Source organism: Panthera tigris, chromosome C1 (genome assembly GCF_018350195.1).
Source record: "Panthera tigris isolate Pti1 chromosome C1, P.tigris_Pti1_mat1.1, whole genome shotgun sequence".
In the NCBI taxonomy this organism is placed as follows: domain Eukaryota; kingdom Metazoa; phylum Chordata; class Mammalia; order Carnivora; family Felidae; genus Panthera; species Panthera tigris.
Genome location: NC_056667.1, coordinates 98,429,462 through 98,455,853, shown reverse-complemented (window position 1 = coordinate 98,455,853; position 26,392 = coordinate 98,429,462). Strand labels below are relative to the sequence as shown.

Below are 26,392 nucleotides of genomic sequence, written 5' to 3'. Positions count from 1 at the left end.
GAGGGGTATGTGCGGGAAAGAGGCTCTTCCCAAATGCGGTCCTCTACTGTCCTCTGCTGCCCAGCAGAGGAACAGTCGGGAGTCCGCAGATCGCCCTGCTTCCTACGAAGACCACAGACAGATGCGGGGAGGTGGGAAGAGCCTACTGGATCAGACTGTGGAGTATGTCAGTCCCACTCCTCTCCACGTGCCCATTTCCAATCAGTGGTCCAGCCAACTTCCACTTCTTGGCATTATAGAGCTCGCTTAAAACTTGCTTCAGTTGTTTTCATCATTAAAAAAAAAAAAGTTATTATCTGCCACCTTCTCAGAAATGATGTGTCCCAAGGCCCAAGAGTATGGGACTTTGAATGCAAGTTTTGATGACTTATCAAAACATTGGCTTGCTCATTATTTCACATTTTCAAAAATTATCAACTCATCATATCTTTCAAAGGATTTTTTTTTCCCCCAACAGTTTAAAATCATGATTTCCTATGTGATAGCCCAGGGAACCCACCATTTGGTTAGAGTATTTTTGTAAAAATATTTCACTTTCCAATGTGACTTTTTTTTTAAAAAACTCAGTTGTTCATGCTTTTAGAAATTTCAGTGGGCGAAATGTTCTGAGTAATAAAGGATTCCCTTGAGTTGAAAAGCATAAACAAGTACCAGAAGAAAGCATTGACCTCCCCAACCATTCTTTGTGCCACATGGGATGTGTGGCCCCGTGGACCTCAGTGAAATTCAATATGGGTGGGCTTACTGGCCTTCAATGCCTCAACTCTTGTGTGGGACCCTACGCCCCCTTTATACAGTCACTGGACTGGTCATTTAAAATGCAGGTCATAAATAAATAAACAAACAAAATGCAAATCATATCACCATACCCTACTGCTCTGGGAAAGGCCAACTGTCATGCCTTTGATTTTAGAATAAAATACAGATTCCTTGCCAGCTTTACAAGGTTCAGTGATCTGACCCATTCCAGCCCCTCCAAGCCTGCCCTGCCCCCCGCTTCCCTTCCCCTTCAGCTGTTTGCATTTTCATCCTTCGAGGAGCTCTCTGTGGCTCTATTTCAATATTCTGTTTGTTTCCTTCAGGGCACTTGCTACCATTTGTAATAATCGTGTTTATTTATCTGTTGTGCACTTCCTGTCTTTGACATTAGGTGCCGTCCCCCAACGGGTACATCCTTTGTCCATTTGGCTCCTCGCTCTACTCCCAGTGCCTAAGGAGCATGTATCTACCCATGAATGAGTGAGCGAATGAGGTGAGCAAAGGCAGGTATTGAGAGGTGGGTGACATCAAGCCATTTCTTGGAGGTCATCATCCTGGGCCCATTCCAAGAATATAAAACATCGGGCACAAGAAAAGGGGAATGGCCGGAGCAGGCTGGCAAGCAGGGCTGAACTTTCACCTCTGGCCAACACTGGCCATCAAAACCACCCTCTCCCCTCTTTAGAGAACACCAGGGAAGCAGCTAGAACCACACGACCCAAAGTACGGTTCAGAAGAACTGAGGGCAGGAAGGCCAGGGCAGGTGTGCCCACCGATCAGACACAATCACCCTGTCAGCGGTGTTGGTGCCGATACAGCAGGCAAACGCCGGCTACCAACCAATGACTAACACTTTGTGTTGACCCAGTGCCCTCCTCTAGTAAGGGCACCAGCATAGCCCCGCAGGCTCAGAAAGGTACATTCACAGCTGCATTTGCGAGTGGAAAGGTAATGAGCCCACAGTCAGTGGGCCGGAGCACCAGTCCTGGGCCGCAGGCCGATGCCTGGCCCCCCCAGGGGTTCTTGTCTCTATCCTTCCCTGCCGACACTCAGAGCCCGAGCGAGGAGAACACATCCAGTGCTGTCAGCAGCTCGGAATCGATGGCTTGGGGAAGCCTGATGACAGCTTGTCCCCAAGAGAGGTAGCTCGTGAGGGCTGAAATGCTTGCTTGGCTCTAGGGTCTAGGGAAGCTGAGATTGGACATCTTGGGGTACAGTGTTCCCCCCTTAAGTGCTAGTGGGTCAATGTCATCTCCTGTGCCACACGTTGCTTCTCTCCTGAGCAGGATCCTCCAGGGAACGAGGTCGAGCCAGGATAAAGTGTCCAAGAGCCTCCTAGGCAGGGGCAGCATCAGGGCAGGCCGATCTGGGGGTTCTTCAGGAAGAGAGCCAGTTTCTGGGCCACGGTGTCCAGTTCGCCCGAGCTGGCATGCTGGAGCAGGTTGCTCTTGCGCACGAAATAGTGCTTCAGAAAGTGCTGGCTCACACACTTGTGCAGCTTCCTCACCAGGCGCAGGAACGCTTTGCTGAACACCTGCCAGTCCTTCGGGTGGGGGTATTTCTCACAAGTCCAAAAGAGCACCGTCTACGGAAGGAAGAGGTGGTGTCAGACATCGTTCCGGGCAATGGAGGAGAAAGTCTTCGGAAATGGTACCGGGCTCACGCGGCCGTGGAAGGAGGGAGAAGGGAGTCACCCAGGACAAGTTGGCTCCGCCATGATTTCACTATCCCCACCCTCGGGTGGGTTCTCGGCCTCGCCCTGCAGGTCCCCTGTGCCTCTTTGATCATTGTTTCTCTCACCACTGGTATTCCCAGTTACCACCACTCTCCTTAGATCTGCAATTTCCCCACTCCTGGCGGATGCCTTTGCCTACTACTTTACAAGGAAGATGGAAACCCTCATGGCAGCAAAACAGTCTGCCTATATGCGCATCTTCCTCTCTCGCTCTCTGCTTTGACCACCCCGCCTGGCCAGGGGAACCCCCAAACAGGGCTTGGGATCTCTCCTGGGAGCTGGCTGCGACGGACTTCCCTCTTTCCTGCCCTTGTCCTTCCTCTGCTGGCTCTTGAAATTATTCTAAAGTCTCCTCCCCCACTCCTTGCCCCAGGGCCACGTCTGCCTCCTAACCTCTCACATCTTGGCAAGTGAAGGCTTCTCAAAAGAATCCTCTCAATTATCTGTCATCATTTCCTCTCCGCTGACTGCCATCTCGATCCACTGCAATATGGATTTTTCCGCCATCGGTCCTCAGGGCCCGTGGTCTCCATGTTGCTAAGTCCAAGTCCAACAGGCCTTGCCCAGCAGAATGGGGTTCTCTCATTGGGGCTTCTCAATGGGGTTCTCTCTCACTGGGTTTCCAAGCTTCTGGGCTCTCTGTGTTTCTCCAGGCACCACGGCTACCCCTTGGCACACTATCTGCTTTCTCTACTTCCCAGTGATGGAGTTTTGGAGGCTCCGTTCCATACCCTCTTTTTCTCTTGGTCTCTTTTCCTTCCTTCCTCAGCAGCTAGAACCCCCACCGAACAAATAGAGGTCACTCACAATTTCTCTTCCCAGGCCAGACTTCTCTGACCTCCTCTCCTGTTATCTCTTGGGAATCTGAAAGTTATCGCCACCAACATGTCCCAGCCGGACTCACGACCCTTCTCCCCACAAACCTGGTGTGTTTCCAGACTTCCTTATCCAGCCAGTCAGGCAAGACTCAACCCAGGAGTCACCCCTCCCTCACCACCCTCATCAAGTTCTGCCAGTGCCTCCAAAGTGTTTCTCTCATCTAACCATGTATGTTCATCTCCACTGTTTTCTTCCTCTCCCATCTCACCTGGGCCTCTGCCCCTATTCTTGTCCCCAGTCTGTCACCACCACGCTGCGGCCAACGTGATCTTTTTGAGTATAAATCTATGTTTCTTCGTGTCTGAGATACTTTAGGGCCGCCTGGGTGGCTCCGTTGGTTAAGTGTGTAACTCTTGATTCAGGCTCAGGTCATGACCTCATGGTTCAGGAGTTCGAGCCCCACATCAGGCTCTGCATGGACAGCGTGAGGCCTGCTTGGGATTCTGCCTCTCCCCTGCTTGCATGCACATGCACTCTCTCTCTCTCTCCCCCTTGCAATAAATAAACAACAACAAAAAAGAAACACTTTAAAGACTTCCCACCATTGGTCAATGAAAAACCACAATCCTTAACATGGTTTGGTTTGTGAGGTTTGCTCCCCACCTTCCTTTCCAGCCTCATCTTACCCTAGTCCTCCCTTGTTCTCTCCTTCCAGCCCCACTGGCCCCCCTCTTCTACCACAGGGTGACTTCTTTCATATCTGACTTCTGTGTGGAGCACACTTCCTTCCCCAGTATGTCCGGGAAACTCACCTGTCAGTTCAAATTTCCCTACAATACCATTAAACACTCTCTTCGTCCCGCACTTCCCATAAGCATCAGTGATCACAGGAGTAGCCGTCTCTGTATTCATTAATGCGATTCCCTGCTAGATTGTAAACTCCATCAAAGAAGATAGCGATACCTATTTTAATTTCTGTTACATCACTAGCACCCAGCAGAGGAGCTGGCCCATGGAAGGCAGTCAATAAACGCTTATTGACTGAGTGAAATAAGCAATGTTATGATTTAGATGTTGAGCATTTTTAAAATACAGCCTTGACTAAGAAAGAAAAGAGCCATTTTGGGTTCACAGCAAGACACTGAGTGTGTTTTGATTTAGAGCACATCGTGCAAAGTAAACGAGTCAGAGAGGATATCATGCTAGTCAAGATAACCTAGATACAGAATAGTTTGGGGCACCTGGGTGGCTCAGTCGATTAAGCATCCGACTTTGGCTCAGGGCATCATCTCGCGGTTCATGAGTTTGAGCCCCACATCGGGCTCTGTGCTGACAGCTCGGAGCCTGGAGCCTGGAGCCTGCTTCGGATTCTGTGTCTCCTTCTCTCGCTCTCTCTCTGCCCCTCCCCAGCTTGCACTCTGTCTCTCTCTCTCAAAAATAAAGAAACATAAAAAAAAAAAAAGATAACCTAGATACAAAAAAGTGTTTTCATGCCTCTTGTAGTTAAGCATTTATCTCCCTAAACAAACCAAAACAGTTAAGCCTCTTATAATCAAGCCCCCGTGCCTTTGAGTGGGTTTTAGGAACAAATAAGCCACAGAAGGATAAGCTCTTGTTCACATGGAGTTGCTCGGGAAAGAGCCACTTTGGGGAGGAGGTGAGACACTCATCAGACAGTGTTAGGCTGAAGGTGGGGTGACAATAAGTGGCACGACCTTCCTGATGCTGTTTTGCAACCAGTCTCTTCTGTTTTCCCCAGGCTGAAGGCTTGGCAAGGATCCCGCCCACTCAAGCCATCATCTGGATGGTGTCTAACACCACACTGTCACCAGCCACGCCCATCCCAATGTCTAAATGTGAGGGCATCCTGCCCTTGGGCCACAGTGGGAGACTAGAAGAACAGGCAGTTAGGACTGTTTTTGTCCTTCCTGCCCTTCTCAACAAATAACCCCCCTTTACAATGCCCGTTCTTGAGAGGGCACAATCCTGTGCCTTGGAGGTGAGCTCGGGAGAACTGAAACAGAGCATCTTTAAGGAGTTGCCCTAAAATCCTCTAGTGATTGAGAAGCCACTGGAATAAAAGTAAATCTTCGCACGTAATGCAGTTTTGACCGCAGTCAAGGGCCGGGAGGCCCGTGGTGGCCCTATTCAATCTCGTCTAAAATATTCATGTCACTTAATGTGTTTCCATCCATCTTAATTGTGAGGCAATGAAGTCAGTGGTTAAGATTAGGAGCTTCAATAGGAGATAGAATGGAGTTTGCGGCTCAGCTCTGGCTCTTGCTAGTGTGGCCTGTAGAAAGGCCAGGAGGAAAGAAGCTAAACCGGCAGAATGAACTAGACTACCTTCAGGAAGCACATGTCCTCGATCCAGGAGAACAGGTGAGTGTTTTTAGGGGAATGTGCTCGGTGTTGAGAATGTTGAGATTCCAGAGAGAGGCACAGCTGTGTGCAAATGAGATATTAACAGAGTCTTGGGCAGGTCAAGAGGGACAGGTTATTAGGGAAGATACGAAAGCAAAGCAAAGACTACTGATTTCGTGGGGGGGTGGGGGAAGCTCAATAGAATGTGAAGGCATTCATTCATTCGCCCAACAAGTATTTACTGAGCAGCTACTAGGTACACCACATTGGGAGAGATTCTAAGGGGTCGTTAGTAGTTGGCCTTAAATAGCTTACATTGGAGCTGGGGTCAGAAGCTCTGACCCCAACACAGGGGCAGAAGATGGAGGTCCACTGAATGCCAAGGGGCACAGCAGGAGCGTGCAAGGAAGACACACACACACAGGACCTGTGCTCACCTTGTCGAAGGGCAGGGAGAACGGACAAAGCTCCCGGACAGACGCTAGCTAGGCTCGGGCTGTGCTGTCTCTAAGTCTGCCTTCTCCCAACCTCAGTGTGCCACACAGCCTGTTCCATGAACGTCCAGTTCACGGTGTACGGTTGGAAATTTGCAAAAGAGGAGCTGAGAGTGTGAAAGTCACCTCCCCAGGGGGGGACCCCACCCCCACCGGCCCCGATCTCGCAGCCCAGGTCAGGCTCTGCTGCTCTGATCCCTCACGGAATGATGCTCCCGTCCTCTCTGATGCTCCCCGTGCTGTGTGAGGCCACATGCACCTGGAGGACCATCTGACAAATGTCTGTCTGCCCCGCTAAACCATAAGCTCCATGGGAGCAGGAACCACTTCTGTGTTTGCTCATCTTGTGCTTGTGGAGCACACAGCAGGTGCTGGGGCAGGTGTGGCCCATAGTAACCTCAATAAACATTTGCTGGGTGAGCGAGGAAGGGCATTCATGAATGTTGGGCTTGGGGGCGAGGGGAGGCAGGTGCCGTAGGGTTTAGGGAAACCCCTGCAGGCTGATTTGGAACCTGGCAGTTCGGGTCTGTGGCAATGCTCACGTGGCAACCTCACCATTTCCCGGTTCCCCCTCTGCGCGGCGGGCATCGGAGCACCGGTGGCCGCACCTGTGGGGACTGAGGGAGTCCTCACACCAGGGAAACCTCGAATCCATCTGAGGTTCAAGCAATTTGCAAGACTTCATCAGACCGTGGGTTTCTCAAAGGCGGAGGCTTTGAGTAAATCAATGCTGAACCCCAGCCAAGTTTCTGGCGCATCGCGCTGGTTTGTTGCGTGAAGTAAGTCGAGGGGAGAGATGGAGAGAGAAGAAAATCTCGAAAGGGCAAAAAGCAAGAAAAGGAAAGAGGGCAAGAAGGGGAGGGCAGGGAGGAGGCGGAGGCCATTCAGCCTGGTCAGGGCTGCGGCGGGCACACATACAGCCCGGGTTTACACATCTCGGTAGTGAGCAGTAACTTTGGGATGGCAACTATGGACACTAGGGTCTTCTAAATTCGTCGCGTGCACACACACACACACAGCCATCGTGAGTGGCTCCGGCCGGGCCCTGCAGGGCATACGGAGAGGACCCACCCAAATTCGTGCGTGCCCACTCACCTGCAGATGGTGGGACGTGACGACAGGCCTCTTTCCCGGACACCAGACGTCCTCCTTCATCTGCCTCAGGGCCTGGAAGCACTTCCTGCGGCAGCCCCCGTCCTCATCCAGCTGGTCTAGCAGCACCTGCTCAGCCTGCAGGAAACTCTGCTGCCAGTGATAATTTGAACAGGCCAACAAGGCAAACCCAAACGACTGGGGAGAGAAAACCATCAGGAAAATGAGAAGGACGGTGCTCGCCGCAGCAGAAAGCCCTCTGAAGCCATCTGCTACTCGGGGGTGGGGGGGGGAACCTGCCAGCAGGCAGGCTCTACCTCCTACGTGGGGGACGCGGAAGGAGCCTCGGGACAAGCCCCCTTCCCGGAGCGCAGTGAATGGCAGAGGCTGTGCCCACTTTCAACTGGTTCTCCACGTTAAGCCCAAACCAGAATCACCTGCGGAGCTTCTTACACCACAGATTGCAGGGCCCCGCCCAGCAGGCCTCAGTCGGTAGGTCCGGGGAGGGCCCGGGAATCTGCATTCCTAGCAGGCTCTCAGATTCTGCGACCCACACCTGGAGCACCGCTGATCTCGTGACACCTCATGTTTCCTTCCAGAGCTGGTTCACAGTCAGTGATGCTGTGGGCGGCTAAGCTGTGAGCTCCCAGCTCTGGCGAGTGGGGCCCCGGCTCCCCGATACCTTGATACACTCCACTCGTTGTCGGGAAGGCCAGCGCTTCAGACAGGGAGGCCAGCGAGCTTTCTCGGGCCAGACGGTAGGGATCTCCACCGTGGGGACCAGCTCTAGTTCCACCTGACATGTGGAGGTTTCCACGGCAACCCAAACTGCTGAGAGCTGCGTCAGCATGCTGACCTTACCTGGTGGGAAATGACAAGGAGGCGATGAGAAGAGAAAGCCTGGCTCATTCCAAGAAGGAATTTGGGGGCGGCGGGTCTGACCACCTGATCGCAACTGGTGGGGCAACTTTCAAGCATCAGGAGCCTTCCAAGGGTGGGGTGTTTATGTCAACACTAGACAATTAGCTGAGTAAATATTGATAGAAACGTTGCTAGAAAATCTCATTGTTAGTGTTTCTTTGTCCTTCCTCCCCCACCCCCAAGGTTTTTGTGGTACCTTTTCTTTTAAATTAATAGATTCTTGAGGTGCCTGGGTGGCTCAGTCGGTTAAACGTCCGACTTCAGCTCAGGTCATGATCTCACAGTCTGTGAGTTCGAGGCCCGCATCGGGCTCTGTGGTGACAGATCAAGCCTGGAACCTGCTTCGGATTCTGTGTCTCCCTCTCTCTCTCTGCCTCTCCCCTGCTTGCTCTCTCACTCTCTCTCTCTCTCTCTCTCTCTCAAAAATAAAATAAAAAATTAATAAATTCTTTTCAGAAGGCTCAACTAAAGAAAAGAGACACAGAAGACAAAGAAAAGACGTAGTATTTGCTGGTAAAAATGAAATCCAACCATTCTTCCATGCCCCCTCCGTTTCATCCAGATGTCCTGACCTTGCTGAGGACAGCCTCCAGTCCCCTTACTCCTTGACCTGCCTCTGGTGGGGTTCGGCTGAACCCACCTCTCACCTGACTCCCAGTCTCTCAGACGGCATGGCTTTGTACCCCCATCATTAAGCCAGTCTAGCCTCAGATGTATTTGTCATCCTGAGCCCTTGTAGTTATAAAATACTTCAAAGTGTTCATAGCCATTGGCTTAAATGGTCGAAGGAGTGGAAACAGGCCCCCACTGCCTCTTCCAACCAGGCAGACAGAGGGAGAGAAAAAAAAGGCATCTCGTAGCCTCTTCCAGCTCCTATAGGAGGACTCACTGCTAATCCGTTCTCCCTTCTTTCAAAAGATACGCAGTGGTTTTGTTTGTCTGTCTGCCCTCATTACAGATAAGGATGAGCGGTCTTGAATCGGGATCTATTATTGTTCTCTTCTTCGCTCAGAGAGGAAAATGGAACTCCCTCACTAATTGTGTCGGGCTGTTCAAAAGGATAACGTCCCTCTCCTTGGCTGGGGTGTGATAAAGAGCTTATTGTCTGCATATCATCAGAGCTGTCCAGACAGGAACACAGCGACGTCTGGCACCTTGGCATCATTTCCTGAAAGCATCTCATCAGCCTGCCCCGGTTTGAATCTCTCACTTGCCCTTGCACTGTTACCAGTGTTGCAGAGGTAAGAGGTTAGCGCATGCTGGGCCAGCCTGCCTCGCCCACACCCTGCTCCTGCCTGGCTCTGCTTCCTTGCCGTGTGACCTCATCTCTCTCAACCTCAGTGTTCTCATCTGTCAAACAGGTAGAAAATTCACTCTTACTCTACAGGTTTGCTAGGCGCATCGCATTTTCCATGAAAGCATCCTACACGTGGTGAAAATCCATTAAACGTGTGCCAATTCCATTAGGGAACCTTCCAGAATAGTTCTGTGTAGACAAGCAAAGGCACATTCAGATCTGTCTCTTTCTCCACACGTGGGCGTGCACATTGTTCGGCACTGTGGTTTCTCCCTTCATTATCCAGCACAAGGATTTTTCACAGCTCTGTGCACACATACACGAATGTACCCCACTCTTCTTAAAGGCTGCGCAGTGGCCCAAGAGGCAGAGGTAGCACAATTTATTTAGTCAACTTCCCCTTGTAATTGACATTATTTCTAGTTACTTACTATTACAAAGCCCATGGCAGTGAATACCCTTGTACATATTTCTCTTTCAAAAAAAATTGTTTTAATGTTTATTTATTTTTGAGAGAGAGACAGAGACACAGTGTGAGCGGGGGAGGGGCGGGGGTGGGTACACAGAGTCTGAAGCAGGCTCCAGGCTCTGAGCTATCAGCACAGAGCCTGACGCGGGGCTCGAACTCACAGACTGTGAGATTGTGACCTGAGCTGAAGTCGGACGCTTAACCGACCGAGCCACCCAGGCGTCCCTACCTGTTTCTCTTTTATGTGTAGGAATGTTATTTCTAGAACTGGAATTGTTGGGTTGTCAAGTTAAGCACATCATAAAAATGAAAACAGACTATAATCGCCCTTTACAAGGGAGGCAACAACTTACACTTCCAGGAGCAATGCGTGCAAAGGCCGGTTGCACCACACTCACCCCTACACCGAGCACAATCACACTTTTTCATCTCCGTCAACCTATGAGGTGTTTTAATGCACACTGCTCGAAATATATGTTCGATGGAACATGTTTTCCCTCTTTTATACTACTACTTGTTTATATTCTTTTTCTCGGGGTCATTTTTTTTTTGGTCACTATTTCTACTGGTCTACTCATATTTTTTTCTTCTTCGTTTATAAATATTCTTTTATAATTAAGGGAGTTAGCCATTTTTTCCCAGTGTGTGAGTGTGTTCACATATACCACACGGTGGTACACAGTTTAAGATTTGGGGATTGTCAGATTTAATCAGTCCTTTATGGCTTCTCAATTTTGTGTTTTGGCACAAGTCAGTGGTTTCCAAATGTGGCATCTCAAAACACCGAGGTACAAAACACGTCCATTGGAGGGTGTTGTAGAAATGTGCTAATAACAAAGGTCTGTGGTTTGTGAGGAATTTGCTTTTCAAAAAGTGTATCCATGTTTATGGAGCATCTGGGTGGCTCAGTCGGTTAAGCGTCTGACTTCGGCTCAGGTCACGATCTCACGGTCTGTGAGTTCGAGCCCCGTGTCGGGCTCTGTGCTGACAGCTCAGAGCCTGGAGCCTCCTTTGGATTCTGTGTCCCTCTCTCTCTGCCCCTCCCCTGCTCACGCTCTGTCACTCTCCTCTCTCTCAAAAATAAACATAAAAATAGTACCCACGTTTTTAAATTAACATCCAGGAAAGGGTGCATAACTCAAAGCCCATCGTAGCTATGCCAGGGCAGGAAACCACTTAAATCTAAGCAGATGCCGTATGGATTCCATTCTTTGGTGTGTCACAGCGGAAAAAAGAGCTAATTTCTACTGTGAGGATCGAACAGATGTTAGGAGCACACGATTATGGTCTCACTTTAGGGGCATGGGCTTCAGGTTAACACCCACCAAAGCAGAGGATTTCTAGAGGCAAATGGGAAATGCCAGAAACTGCTCTTGTACTTTTCTCGATCTGCTCACCTGAGAGATGACAGGTTCCAATTGCGTTTTCTACCAGCTTCCGGAATACCTGGAGCACCTTGGCGGGCACAATATCTCCCTCAATGTTCACGTCTGCCTCATGCCACTGCCACTGGCTCTTCATGAACTGCTCCGCCTCCAGCCACTGCCGCAGGCCCTCTGGGTCCTGCAAGGGACAGGGGAGCCTGGTGCCCCGCAGGGTGTAGTATCGCCAGCGCTGCTCCCTGGCCTCCCTGTACCCCACCAGGCCCTTCACCGGGACCGTGACGAGGAACTGGCTGGGGGCCAAAACCTGGGGTCGAGAAGGGAGAGAGAAGAGTGAGTTCACAGACTCAGGAGGTCGCAGAAATCCTCAGGGAGCCGGCCTGTCAAACCGGGCAGCTTGGTGAACTACTCGACCCTCAGCAACGTGCCGAGATGGACAGAGAGTTGCACCTGTTCGTCCCAGGAGGCATCCGTCCTTGTTGTGCCACTAATCACCGGGATGCCTCGGGTGGGCAAGTGGACTCGCTAGTCCTGGGTGTCAGGAAACTTCAAGGAAAAGAGTGAGCCTGACTTGCAACCCCAGAGGGCACCTAAAGTCCGGGGGAGAAGAGAAAGCAGGGAATACAAATAGTACACGCTGTGTTCTGCACGTACTAAACACCGCAATTCTCACGCATCAGACTATGTGATATTCCCAGTTACACAATGAGGCGGCGGGCTTTGTTAACACTTCCCAGAGGAGGAATCTAAGGCTCAGAGGGGCTCTGAGATCTCCCGAGGGACACACAGCCATTCAGTGGTAGAGCCAGAAGGTGAACCTGAGCCCTCTGATGGGCTGGCTCTCAGTCAGGGGGGAGTGGCCCGGAACGGGCGAAGGGTCTGGCAGAGGAGGGCACGGGAGGGGGTGAAAGCATTCAGCAAAAATGTCCCCCTTTCTTTTTGCCCGTACCGATGACCCACAGCCCGTTTTAATGATCGGTCCTTACAACATCACAGATGAAACGAGAGGCAGTTGCTGAGACCACATGAGCCACTGAGATGATTCTAAGCTTCATGGGATAAGACAATCAGAATCTACCTACTCCACTTCTACAGGTACTGGTTAGGCAGAGGTCAGGGTGAAAGTGATCAAGTGCGAAGTCCAAAGGAGAGAACACACTGGCCAGCAGCACACTACGCCCAAAGGGAGCTTGACACTGTGGGCCACATCACGTGGCAGTCTACTCCATGCCGTACCTTCCCCCACCAGTCAGCTGCACACTGGAAGAGCCACCTCCCTTTCATGGAAAATTCTGACAGCGGTATTTGGTTAACCTTTGCTCAGGGCCCTGCCACTGGGCAGTTCAGGGGTGAGCGGCAAACTCCGCTTCATTCTCAGACATCAACAGTGTGGTCCTTTAGATGATGGATCCACATGACTTCTGAAGGCCACAGAAAGGCAGTAGGATTAAAAAAGGGAACAAAGCGGGGCACCTGGGTGGCTTAGTCATTTAAGCGCCGGACTCTGGCTCTGGTCATGATCTCACAGTTTGTGAGTTTGAGCCCCGCATCGGGCTCTGTGCTGACAGCTCAGAGCCTGGAGCCTGCTTCCGATTCTGTGTCTCCCTCTCTCTCTGCCTCTCCCCCATCTGCGCTCTGTTTCTCTCCCTCTCTCAAAAATAAATAAACATTAAAAAAAAAAAAGGGAACAAATCTAAACTATGGCACTCACAATCAATACATTATTTGAGTTCGCTTGCATGTGAATTCAAGAGTACAACTATCATGTTACTAGTCACATCAATGGTGCTTAATTACTCGCCGAATGTGGTCCAAGATAAAATAAAAGCAGTTTTTATATGCCCCACTGTAACTATTTTCAAAATTTAATATGCAGGACATCATGTACCTAAATGCAAGATGCATTTTAAGCTTTGGATTCTAAGTGAGACCACAGAAGGAAATTTCCTCAGATAGAATTCTAAGAAAAATGGCGTTGTGTTTCTACTCCACATCACTGGTCTGTATTTGTCTAATGCAGGCTGGAAGAGTGATAGACGTGGGCAAACGATGTTGTGATATGTCAGGATCCAATCTAGTTTTGCAATGTTTATCCCGGGGTGAATTTCCCAAGCTCGGCACTCTGACCCCAAATCCACAGGTTCCAGAATCTTGTGGGTGGTCCTTGTGGCCAACAACCTTGAAACGTCCTGGACCAGTAAGGGTCTTCTGTTCGGGTGCTATTTCTTCTGCTTATCCATTTATTCACTGAAGCTGGGTGTCTGCCATGGGCCACACACTATGCTGGTGCGAGGAATGGAGCGATCAATTAACATGAACTTTACAAACAAGGAGCTTGTAGTCTTGTGTGAGAGACAGGGCATGAATATGTATATCTTTAATGCGAGTGAAAGGGGTTCTTATGTGCCATAAGAAAAATTGAGATAAAGGAGAATGAGAATCAGAGCCTCACTTCTCTCATCACTGAAAGGCAGTGAGCCATGTCTTTTCCACAAGGAGGCATGAGTGAGGCTATTTCTGTGACAATGGCTTGGCCCAAACGGCAGTGTCGCAGGAAGGCTGGCTGTCATGCAGGGCCCTGGCCACTTAGAGCCCTGTCCGCAGTGGGCACAGCGGGGCTGCTGCTGCCGTTTCTAAGGGCCACCTCTTCCTCTTCTTCCTTCCCCCACCTCCAACCCATAGACCCTCACTTTCAACTGTTTTCCCACCAGTGCCCTGAGTTCCCTCGCCCCAGCCCTCAATCTATTAACTAGGTGCTTCATAAATGAATGTGAAGTTTAACTAAACTTCAGTTGTTATAGCAAAATGTGCTTTGGAATCAAAAGCCCCAGGCTCAGTTCCAACTTTAGTGCCTAATAGGACATGATCAAGTCACTTGACTTCTCGAAGGCTTCATTTTTATCATCCGTAGAGGAGGAACGCGGGGGTTCACATGAGACAGCACCAATGGAGCGAGCGTGTAAATGATAAATGCTAAGAGCACCTGTGGTACATGAAGGCTAATCGGTATTCTCAGCAGTGTGACGTCCATCGAATGCCCAGACGGGCCCACCCACGTTCCCTGGCTCTCTGGGAGGTGCTTGCAGTACAAGTGAGCCCTGCTTACCTTAATGTTCCCATTGTATGTGTCAGAGTAAGGGACGGCCTGAAATCGGAGGTCTTGGAGGCTGATCTCTGTGGTCAGATGGTGGACGACCCTCTGTACCTCCTCCACAATCTGCGAGATCTGCTGGCGCCTCAAGTCCACCTGCGTGACAAGGGATCGGCACAGGCGGTCATCCCTGGTGCAGGCTCCAGGCACTGGCACGGGGAAGTGACAACGTGGGCCCAGTGCTGGGTGACCACAGGAGTACACTCAAACAACCCTGCCCACCCAAGAGCTCCAGGGGAGATGAACTTGGGTGTGATGGCACCTGCTCGTGGCTCAATGTTCTCCTCTAAAATGGAAGCATTCGTTCAATATTTATCCAGCACCTGCTGAGCGGTGAGTGCCCACCTAAGTGAACAAGAAAATAGCGGACAAGATAGACTTGTCCTCGTATATACAGGACATATGTATATATGTGTACACATACACATGTATACACATACACACATATATACACGTATATATGTACACACAGGTATGTGTATGTGTAATCTAATATCAGGTATGATAAAGCGCATGTAGACAAATAAAATAGGATAAGGGACTAGAGAGTAAAGGGGCTGCTATTTTAGATCAGGTGGCCAGGGAAGGCTTCGCTAAGGAGGTGACATCTGAGTGAACCTTATCAACGACTGGGGAAACCAACCCCAAGGCCCCTAAAGCGGGAGCATGCTTGGCAAGGCTCAAGGACTGGCAAGGAGGACCCTGTGGTTGGAGCCTGGGAAAGGGAAAGGAGGGTGACAGGGGATGAATTTGGAAAAGATGGCGGGACCAGGCCATCCCATAGGGCTTTGTGTGCAGCGGTGAGATGATAAAATAGGGTAGAAAGGCTGCTATCCGGGTTGGTGGAGATTAAGCAGTTCAACGCTTGTAATCATGCTGCAGATGGTTTCCCACTTACGTTGTCCACAAAGGATGGCTCTCTCCACCCCGGTACTCACCCCTCCTTTGCTACTAGATTCACAAGGTGTGTGTTTGCTTTCCTTCAGACTCCACACTGTGAGTTCCCCAGAACCAGAACTACCCTCAGAAAGTCGAACACCAAAGATACATACCTTCACAGATACTTAAAGTTTAGGGAAATTGGTGTTTGTGGGGAACACAAAGGAACTTTTAGCAAAATCCAGGAGAGTTAGAAAGATCCAAGTAAAGAAGAAATGGGAAGAGTCTATAAGTGTTTTCTGAAATGGAGGGGCTCTGTTCCATTGCTCATGGTGCCTTGACGAGTGTCCCCTTGGAGGGGCTACTGAGCCTCGCCAGGAACTGACTGGAAGCAATATTTGGTATATCTAAACACAAGGTCCACCATGAATCTCTATATCCCCACCCAGTTTTGTATAATGGCTGTTTCTATGTATTCTCGAGTAGTTTAAGACACCCATAAACTGGTCAAGAAAACAAGTTCAAGGCAAAGAGATTTCTAGCTGCTTTTCTTTTTTTTTTTTTTTTTATATTTCTTTTTTTTTTTTAACGTTTATTTATTTTTGAGACAGAGAGAGACAGAGCATGAACAGGGGAGGGGCAGAGAGAGAGGGAGACACAGAATCCGAAGCAGGCTCCAGGCTCTGAGCTGTCAGCACAGAGCCCGAGGCGGGGCTTGAACTCACGGACCATGAGATCATGACCTGAGCCAAAGTCGGACACTTAACCAACTGAGCCACCCAGGCACCCCATCTAGCTGCTTTTCTAAACTAAGTCACCAACTAGCCCAGTCCCCTAAGACCTCATACCTCCCACCCACAAACCCAACAACCATATACGGACATTGGACACAAATATTCACACGCATACATGTTGTATGTCACATACACATTATAAAGTATATCCTATGTAAAGTTAGTTCATTAATAAACATTTATTTAGCACCTCTGTGTTCCAGGCACTCTGTTACATGCTGAGGCACAGCAATGAACAGCACAGACACAGTCATGGCTGACAGTGGTGGGGAAGACAGGTGTCAGTACTGAATAGAAATGTGGGTGCCATGATTGGGAAGTGTAGTGTGCCCCTGGGTACAATGGAGCAGAGGCCTTCTAGTCTGAAGACTGAGACCTGTTTTAAAGGTACTTGTCCCCACACAGGGGACTGTCTTTGAAAAACTAATACTCTCCAGATGTCTAGGAGTCACAAGAAACATAAGACGAGGACCCTGATCTACAGGAGTGTACAATGTCACTGAAAATACATGATACACATGAAGTAGTCTTTTCAAAATCCATGTGTCTTGTCTGACCTTAGATATGATGATCGTGTCTATACAGGCTCGATCTTCTTCTTGCCACCAGTGGCCACAATACTGCTCTCCGTATTTCTATCCCACTACATTCATCATGGGAGAAGGGACCCGGGGCACCTACCTTGAACATCTGCAAACTATCAAGATTCTGCATCTTCCAGAGTGTCCAGGTGGAAGAGGAAAGGTGGTCACAGAGGGGATAGATCATTTGCCATGCCAAACATAAAGGAGAACGTGTTTAGCAGCCCATGATGAAGGGTCCTCAGCAGTGTAGAAATTCTTTGTGTTGTGATTCAACTCCATTCAACCCATTTTGTTGAACACTGTGCGTACGTGTCAAGAGGTTTACAGACAAAGCAAGACAAATAAACTGGAAATTAAAGTCACAGCAATCTAGTGCTGGGTAGAGGTTTGCACAGGATACTATGGGTACACAGAAAAGGGAAATTTCATCTAGTATTGGAGGCTGGGGGCCCTTTCTGGAGGCATAGTGTAGTGGTGTTGTATCTTGAAAGATGAGTAGGAGTTAGCTAGAAAGAGAAGGGTGTGAAGGTTGTTCTAGAAAGAGAAAATGGCAGATATCTAGTATGAGGAGCACAAGGGAAGAACTACAATGGCTCCTGTATTTTTGGAGAAGGGATTGCCTTGGAGGAGGATGGCGAAATGGGAGAATAAGCAGCAAGAGGTCTTGAGAATAAAGGAAGAAGAATTTCAAGAACAAAGTCAACAGTAAGGGGCCGAGCAAGATAGGGCCTGAAAAATGTTCACCATGTTTGGCAACTAGAACAGGATCAATGTGTTCGGGGAAGGGGTGGGCATTAAGCCAGACTGAAGTGGGTTAAGACTAAGTGCGAGGCAAGCAAGTAACAAGGTAAGCAATTCTTCCAGGAAGTCTGGCCAGGGGAGGGGTAAAACAAAACAGGGACACCAACAGGTTTTTTCAAAATGACACACAAGTTTGAACATGTCTAAATGCAGAGAGGAAGGAGCCGGAAGGAAGAGGCAACAGAGAGTGAAACCGTGGAGTAAGAATTTTCCAGCCAGAGGGGCTTGCAAATCCAGAAACCTGGTGAGCACTTCACCTTGGTGCATCAGAAGGAAAGAAAGACAGGTGCAAACACAGATAAAAGGGTAGGGAGTGAAGGAATGGGAGACATTTCCCGTCTGATGACTATTTTCTTTACAGCATAGGAGACAAGGCAATGTGCTGTAAGGTGGAGAAGGGAATGTAGGGGACTTCAGGGTGACAGACTTTGGAGATCACATCTCTAAGAAATGCAGGCTGTTCAGGCATGTATGTGAAGATTTCCAGGAGGTCCCAAGACTCAGCTGTGGGGGGTTCCCGAGGCTGTGGGATACCAGTGGGCTTCGTTGTAAGATGTTCTCCACGCCTCAGCCCTCCAAAGGTAACAACAGAGGTGCTAAGGTTAGGACTTGCTGGGCAAGATCTGGAGAAGAATAAAGGAACAAGGGAGGGTTTCCATGGTGGGCCACGTTTTCCAGCCAGGGGAAGAGAATGGACAAAACCATTTTGTAGATTAGGGAACATTGGACAAGTTCAGGGATCAGAAGTCTGATCAGGAATAGCGGGAGAAAGTAATACAAGGGCTAACTAAATAGAACACTGCAGTCAGAGCGGTTGGGAAATAGTATTCTCAAATAGCTAATTCCTTAGACTCTGTTGAGGACTAAGGCTCAGCCACAAATCCTCCAAGCCCACTGATGTGACTTCATAGAACTCAAATGTCAGTAACAGAGTGGTGACTCTCCACATTTTGTTTCCTGACTTGATAAACTAATGAAAGATTCATCACCATATTGACACTGTCAAGTAATGTTTGACATTATTTATTAAATAATGTTTAGGGAAACAAAAGCAAAAATGAACTATTGTGACCTTATCAAAATAAAAAGCTTCTGCACAGAGAAGGAAACAATCAGTAAAACTAAAAGGCAACCAACGGAATGGGAGAAGATATTTGCAAATAACATATCAGATAAAGGGTTAGTATCCAAAATCTATAAAGAACTTATCAAACTCAACACCCAAAAAGCAAATAATCCAGTGAAGAAATGGGCAAAAGACATGAACAGGCACTTCTCCAAAGAAGACATCCAGATGGCCAACCGACACATGAAAAAATGCTCAACATCACACACCATCAGGGAAATACAAATCAAAACCACAGTGAGATACCATCTCACACCTGTTAGAATGGCTAACATTAACAACTCAGGCAACAACAGATGTTGGCGAGGATGCGGAGAAAGAGGATCTCTTTTGCATTGTTGGTGGGAATGCAAACTGGTGCAGCCACTGTGGAAAACAGTATGGAGGCTCCTCAAAAAACTAAAACTAGAACTTCCCTACGACCCAGCAATTGCACTACTAGGTATTTATCCACGGGATACAGGTGTGCTGTTTTGAAGGGACACATGCACCCCCATGTTTATAGCAGCACTATCAACAATAGCCAAAGTATGGAAAGAGTCCAGATGTCCATCAATGGATGAATGGATAAAGAAGATGTGGTATATGGTATATATACACAATGGAATATTACTCGGCAATCAAAAAGAATGAAATCTTGCCATTTGCAACTACGTGGATGGAACTGGAGGGTATTATGCTAAGCGAAATTCGTCAGAGAAAGACAAATATATGACTTCACTCATATGAGGATTTTAAGATACAAAACAGATGAACATAAGGGAAGGGAAGCAAAAATAATGTAAAAACAGGGAGGGGGACAAAACAGAAGAGACTTTTAAATATGGAGAACAAACAGAGGGTTGCTGGAGGGGGTGTGGGAGGGGGGATGGGCTGAATGGGCAAGGGGCACTAAGGAATCTACTCCTGAAATCATTGTTGCGCTATATGCTAACTTGGATGTAAATTTAAAAAATAAATTAAACAAACAAACAAACAAACAAATAAATAAATAAAGTTTGACTGATAAAAGCTTCAGACAAAGAGTGTGTGCACGCACGCACGTACACACACATAACGAGTAGCCTATCGGAAAAAGTTCTCCATTGTGAATCTCTTCTACAAATTATGCCCTCGCCTGATGGTGGAATTTTCCTACTGGGCAGAACTAGACAGTTCACACACTCCCGGGTGCATACTTGTCATCTCTCACTCATTATACATCTTTATGACCTGTCTTGATTCCTGAAGCCGCAAAGCAGAGTCAGGGCCCTAGAGCCACAAATTCTGGTTTCAATTTCCTTCATCCCTTACTTCCGCTGCAGTTTTGACTTGGGATCTTAGAATTGAAAGAGACCTCAGAAGTCGGCTTGCCTGGTGTCACTTTACAGGAGGCCGGAGCAGCAGGTGGTCCTAATGTCACATCGGTACTTGTACTTGGCAGTAAAGCCAGCCCTAAGGTCCAGGTTCCCTCGCTGCTTTTTCCCTCCCACTGTGCCGGACCCTCAAGTGGACGCTCCAGAAGTAATACCTACCTCTATCCTTTTCCTGAATTAACACGCCCTCCATTTGGAGTCCAGGCTCATGAAATAACAAGTCCGAAGTCTTTATTTATTTGGGCATCCCTGACTATTCTGGCACCACCACCCCCCCCCCACAGCCACCGCACACCAGGGCAACACAGCAGGGGCCTGTGTTGTGGGGTTCGACCAGAGCTGTGGGGAACAGCCCCACTTAGGACAAGCCTGCCTCACGGTGCCCAAGCCCCGGGAGTCAAGTGGAGGCCTCTTTCCCATAGGTGATGATGGGCTGCCCCTTCCCCTCCACATCTCTGGCTGCAATTGGTTCTGATCCATACTCTTATACGGACCACATGCTGTCTCCAGCAGCCCCAGCAGGGATTTGTGCGAAAGGTCTCCCAGGCTCTGTCCCACACCCCACTTGTCACTGTCCTCGTGTCACTCACAACCCAGAAACCCCAGGCAGCTTCCCTCCAGCAGTCCTGACCACAGCCTAGTAAGGTAGAGTGTAAAGATTCCATTTCAGGGTGTGGAAAAGCAGGGAATGGGGCCCCAGGTGGCTTTATAGGGAGTGATTTCAGGGAAAGAAGGCGGCTTCACCACAAGCAGAGACGGTAGCCAGCCCAACCCCAGAAGCCCTTTAGTGCCTGCCCGACATCAGGAAGATACCAGCTGTGGCCTTACAATAGCCTTGGCATCAGATCCATTTCATGGCACCGCTTTGAAACAAACCTAAAGTGGGGGTGGGGGTGGAATATGGTAATTTAAGAAGGATTCAAGGCCCATTCAGTTGAAACTTGACCTCGGTGCCTGTTTGAGTTTCACTCACTTCCTCTGCTGATTAGGTCAATGAACAAAGGTATGCTTTTTCCTTTGAAAAGACGGCATTTGTGGATGGGACAAAGCACAAGCAGAAATGAACTTGGTGAAATTAGTCAGACACGCGGTGCTAGATGTGGTTAGGTCATCGAATCCTCCCTTCCATCACACCGACCCCAGAAAATTCGCCACGCTTGTTGGCTTGCAGATTCAGGTACTCTAATTAAGCAGAGTTTATGCAAAATGAGTCATCGGAGCACCCTTTAAGGGCCCAGGCATTTTTTTGTGGGCTTCCCTGTCTCCAGGGCATAGGTACGTGTCCACACACACGTACACATCCCCATCCGGGCCACGTTCCTCCTCCCCAGCTACAGTGTCTGGCCCACTGTTGTCCCACACATCATTTGCTTCTGTGAATAGCTCCAGGTCACGAACAATTTACTGTTTCAAATATAAATTAGTGAGAATGCAAGGTTATTCCCTATAATAACACCATTCTGACTCGCTTGCATTCCGACATGCTTTCTTGAGAGAGATAGAGGGGTGGAGCCAAGTAGCGTGCCAGGAATGTCACACAGGCCTGGCCACAACCCTGAGCATATGGCCTGTGTGACTGTCCCTTACGATAAGGGCGCCTGGGGATAAAAGGCTGAGAACTTCCTTCCAGACATCAGGAAGTCAGACTTAATTCTAGAATCACATTTAATCCGATAATCGGGTTTTTAAATAAAACAGGATGGGTACCATCTCTGACTTCCAGGGGTTAATAATCTAAGAGGATGGGGATAGGGGCGCCCGAGTGTGTCAGTCAGTTAAGCGTCCGACTTCGGCTCAGGTCATGATCTTGCAGTTTGTGGGTTCGAGCCCTGCGTCGGGCTCTGTGCTGACGGCTCAGAGCCTGGAGCCTGCTTCGGATTCTGTGTCTCCCTCTCTCTCTGCCCCTCCCCTGCTTGCTCTCTGTCTCTTCCTGTCTCTCAAAAATGAATAAATGTTAAAAAAAATTTTTAAATAAATAAAAGGATGCAGGTGAAGAGATGCTGCCTACGGACAAGACAGGAGGCTTCCACCATGATATCCCCACCTTTTCAGATTCACTCTTCCCTGAGCCATCTGCTGGGGCCCCACAGAATATGTACAGCTGGGCAGAACCCACAGCAACAGCAGTGCCACAGTGCTGAGACCAGAGTCCCTCCCGCGTGCAGGACACTTTATGAGAGCTAGCTCCTCCTCACTGCCCAACACTCCTTGAAGGTGGGCGCCATGATCATCCCCATTTTACAGAGGAGGAAACACGGGCTCAGAACGGCCAAGTAATCTTGCCCAGGGTCCTGCCAGAGTCAGGAAGCCCCAGAACGGGGATCCATGCCAGAAACTGTCACACCTGGCAGCCCACATTCATAACCAGGGCTCTGCCTCCCCCAGGGACAAGGCTGCAGAGAATGAAACCCATGCTGCCTGTTTGAATGAGTTTCCCTCAGCTCGGAAGGCCTCTCGTATCCTCCTCCATCTGTGAAAACGCTACGTGCGTTCCCCCCAGGCTTAGTCTCCACCCCTCTTGCTGTGGACCACCTCCCCCATGAGAGCTAACACTCCTCTGTTCTCCTCCAGTGCCCTGTGGAAATCTCTGCTGCAACCCCTCTGCTCAGCCATATATTATATTAAGCATTTCCCTGTCCACACACGGGACATCCTCCTTTTACCCTTAGAGCTATGTGCAAAATCTGCAGGCGGGCTAGGGCCACCCTTAAAGATACCCAGTGGGGCGCCTGGGTGGCTCAGTTGGTTGAGCATCCGGCTTCGGCTCAGGTCATGATTTCATGCTTCATGGGTTTGAGCCCTGCTTCGAGCTCTGTAGCCTGAAGCCTGCTTCGGATTCTGTGTCTCCGTCTGTCTGTGTCCCCCCCCCCCCCCGCCCCCCGCTCACGCTCTGTCTTTCTCTGTCTCTCAAAACTGAATAAACATTAAAAAAAAAATTAAAACAAAAAAGATACCCAAAACACAATGTCCCTCTCATTGAGCAGGCTACATCCTGGGCCTGTGTTTTGGGCACCATGTTTTGCACAAAGCAGGTGCTTAGTGTGTGTTTATGGAGATATAGAGGGGTTTAGCGGAGCAAATATGGCTTTGGAGTAAAAAAAAAAAAAAGAATGTTCTTACTGACACCTCAGCACTTTTCACTATCCAGCTGTGTGACTTTGGGCAAGTTATTTAATCCACATGAGCCTATTTCCTCCTCTGTAAAAAATGCACGTAGTAGGCACGTGCCACATGCTTCTTGACAGATTAAATGAGATACTGCATGGGCCCCAACCTGCCAGCACCTTTTACACTATTCTAGTATTATCCTCAACGAGTCCTAAAAATACTCTGACCACATAATGTGCAAAGATACTGTGTGAATGTCAAGGGGAATGAAAATATCCAGGACACTATTCTCCCCTCCAGAAACTTCTAAAGAATAAAATGAGGTAATATTTATGTTGCCACCCAAGATAATAATAGGAAAGGTGTCCACATGTACACCTGAGTGCCCAATAAATATTGTCAGTAATAATTATGATGGGAGTTCATAGGAAAGCAAAAACGTTCTGTGCTGCGGTGTCAGGGAAATCTTCCTTGATAAAGTGGGCCCTGAGCTGAGTCTGAATATGATGAATATGAGCCAGAGAAATGGAAAGGAGAGAGGATATCTCCCTTGGTAGAGGAAAGTGGGGAAGCTGGGACCTTAGATATTCTCAGGACACAGTACTTGTGGAGCAGGTGTGGCGGATTCAAACACCCACAGGGACAGAGGGGGACACACACGTGCGGGAGGGCTGAGGGGGGCGGGTGTCGGACCCAGGAGAAGCTGCGAGCAAATGCCCTGTTGAACAGACACTCGGCCCCAGCCCGTGGGACCTGGGATTGCCAGATACCCTGATGTTTTCCTTTTCCCGAAGAAGATGGAAATCTGGATTTCTATGCAAAATCCCGCTATTATGAAATGTTTGTAACACATGTGAAGACATTTAAAACTGCTCCGTAGGCCAAAGAAAACACGTGCATGGCTAAATTCAAAGCGTAGAGCACTGTTTAGAATTTCTGCTATTGGAGACACAGGGAAGCAGAGAGTGGAAAGATAAAGTATTACTTGGATGCCAGGCTAAAACATTTGGAGCTTTTTGCTTCAGAAAACACAGGACCATGGGAAAATGTCAGCCCAAACCCCTTCTGTTTATCATAGCCCCCAAAAGGAGAAATAGTGGGAAATCACTTTGTCGGCTATAATTTTTATCAATGTAAGTTTCCCCTATTTATCTCTTTAAATGGTTTTGCCTAAGAAATCAACTTTCCTTATCACTGTGATCATGAACTCTGCCGTGTTTACTTGTGAAGGCATGTCCCTAATCTTAGACAAGTCCCTACCCTTATTTTACATGTTTTAGTTTTACGGGTGGCTGTCTGTGTGCCTTAATAGTCTTGTCTGTAAATGGAAAGGGTTAAGTTAGATAATACTTAAGGTCCCTTCAAGTTCTAACATTCTAAGAGTCTCTGACTCTCTACAGAAGAAATTCAATGAACTCTTAATTGATGTGTACTAAACATAGGATATATATTGTTAAATCTAGCATGATTACAGTTTCCAAAAGGCATTCTTAATTTCATTTACTCTTTTTCAATGACCCCACTAAGCCCCTATTATCACCCCCATTATACAGAGAAGAAAGCTGAGGCTCAGGCAGGTTAAGTGCCTTGCTCATGACTATACCAAGTATCAGTGACGGAGCTGGAGTTCTAACCCACGTTTCTTCTGTTCCACATTCTGCACCCAATGGGTCTCTGGCAGTAAACAAGTCTGTAAACACTCTTCTGGATGATAGTCTTGGGTTCCTGAGGAGCATTTTATGTATCTTTGGAAGCAGCCTGAAATCCCTCTGAATCCAGGTTGATGGGGTGGCAGGGGTGAGGAGGGGTGTTTGGGAGAGACCAGTACCTGCCCTTACCTTATTCAGTAGGTAGTCTTCCAAGTCTCCTGCAGACGGGGATTTCATGGTTTCTCGGTCAATCCTTAGTAGAGCAGCAATGTTGTGGTTTGTCCCTCAGTGGAGGACAACAGTTGCAAATTGGTTTCTCAGGAATGTCAGTCTCAGTGCTAAATTTCCTTGGGAATGTGTACATGGGCCAGAGACTTCCCTTCCCAATTCTTCCCTTCAGCTCTCATATCCAAATTGGGAGCATTTGCTTGTCATCTTTCGGGAAAGTTTTTTTTAGAAAGGAATTTAGAAAGGAGAGCTGATGAAATTGAAATTGAACTGGAGTCCAACCTAATTTGACTCGACCTAGACCTATGGACTGGTGCTTTGACCGAAGGGCAAATTTCCAAGTTGTATTTGCCACTCAAACACTTAAAAACTTTCCATTTAAGATAGAAATGCTCGGGAGTTGGCTTCTTCCCTGCCTTTTTATGCTCTTGTCCTGACACCAGATGCGCCCCGGAGCCCAGTATCTTTTATCTCCTTGTTCTTATCCTGTTGACAGTAAATATTCCTTGCCCTTCAATCCAGAAATCCCGCAGATTGATTTACCTTCTTTACAATAAACAAATAGGGAACTGACAAACAAGCGGCCGGGCACCATCATTATGCTTACAGACAAGTGATCAGGTCTCATCAACAAGATCAGGGCACAATAATGTACATGTGGAAAAGCACACACACACACACGTGTGCTCGCACACAAACATAGAGGCATGCACACACACACACACAGGCACACACAGGCACACACCCAGGAATGGCAGGACAGGGATCTTTTTGCCTACCTGCTGACCTTTAAATATAATCTCCCTCTTCCCACTTGAAAGCTGCCAGTAAAAAATAAAGTCAGTGTAAACAGGCCCCTTGAGAGTCGAGGAAACACTCTTGTCTAGTTTTGCCAGCAAAACCATGTTGGAAAACAGCTCAGGCAGTAAGTTCCCAGTCTGGCTGGCTGGGGCTAGTTTTATTACAGAAAAAAAAAAAAAAAAATCACAATGGCCTGATCTCCCTGAAGCTGGTAAACATCAGAGACTGCTATCAGATGATCTGAAGAAATTAGAGCGCTTCTGGGAGCCCAGCTCGCTTCTGAGCAAATGTCTTTCCAGACCCACCTGGGAGCGCTCAGCAACTGTTGGGCACCTGGGCTACTCCGCTGCCCGATGTCCACAACCACCACATTTGCATACCTCCGCTCTCTGCCAGGTCTGGAAGCCACATCTGGGCTGCGCCAAGCTCCCTGCTCCACCCACCTCATAAATCCCAGCGGTGGTGCCAGCTTCTATAGATCCCTTCTGTGAAACACTGTAGCAAATCAAAATAGTCCATGTAAATATCGTAAACCTACCCCTCCTCAAAACTGCCTTGTTCTCCCATTTTCTTCTATTTGTAAT

The 26,392-nt window shown here is 48.6% G+C and overlaps 1 protein-coding gene across 3 annotated transcripts; it reads right to left on the bottom strand.

The window, feature by feature from the left end:
• Positions 1-93: 93 nt before the first annotated feature.
• MAB21L3 (mab-21 like 3) lies at positions 94-26,235 on the bottom strand. Of its 3 annotated transcripts, none has more exons than XM_015536311.2 (7): positions 25,787-26,235; positions 24,969-25,214; positions 14,439-14,579; positions 11,348-11,639; positions 7,946-8,124; positions 7,267-7,461; positions 94-2,344 (listed from the first exon to the last, which is right to left on the bottom strand). In XM_015536311.2, the coding sequence occupies exons 2-7, from the start codon at positions 25,014-25,016 to the stop codon at positions 2,111-2,113; spliced, it is 1,089 nt and encodes a 362-aa protein (XP_015391797.2). In that variant the 5' UTR covers positions 25,017-25,214; positions 25,787-26,235; the 3' UTR covers positions 94-2,110. The 3 variants fall into 3 exon arrangements, with proteins under 3 accessions (XP_015391797.2, XP_042849744.1, XP_042849745.1); XM_042993810.1 differs by having other exon boundaries at positions 24,969-25,063; XM_042993811.1 differs by having other exon boundaries at positions 24,969-25,032; positions 25,787-25,869.
• Positions 26,236-26,392: the final 157 nt, after the last annotated feature.

What these genes read in the sequence shown, in the direction of transcription:
- MAB21L3 (XM_015536311.2), bottom strand. Translation starts at nt 25,016, where the DNA reads ATGAAATCCCCGTCTGCAGGAGACTTGGAAGACTACCTACTGAATAAG. An exon ending in AACGAGTGGAGTGTATCAAG is followed by an intron (nt 7,462 to 7,945) that starts GTATCGGGGAGC and finishes TTCTCTCCCCAG; the next exon opens with TCGTTTGGGTTTGCCTTGTT. An exon ending in TCACGTCCCACCATCTGCAG is followed by an intron (nt 2,345 to 7,266) that starts GTGAGTGGGCAC and finishes TTCCTTCCGTAG; the next exon opens with ACGGTGCTCTTTTGGACTTG.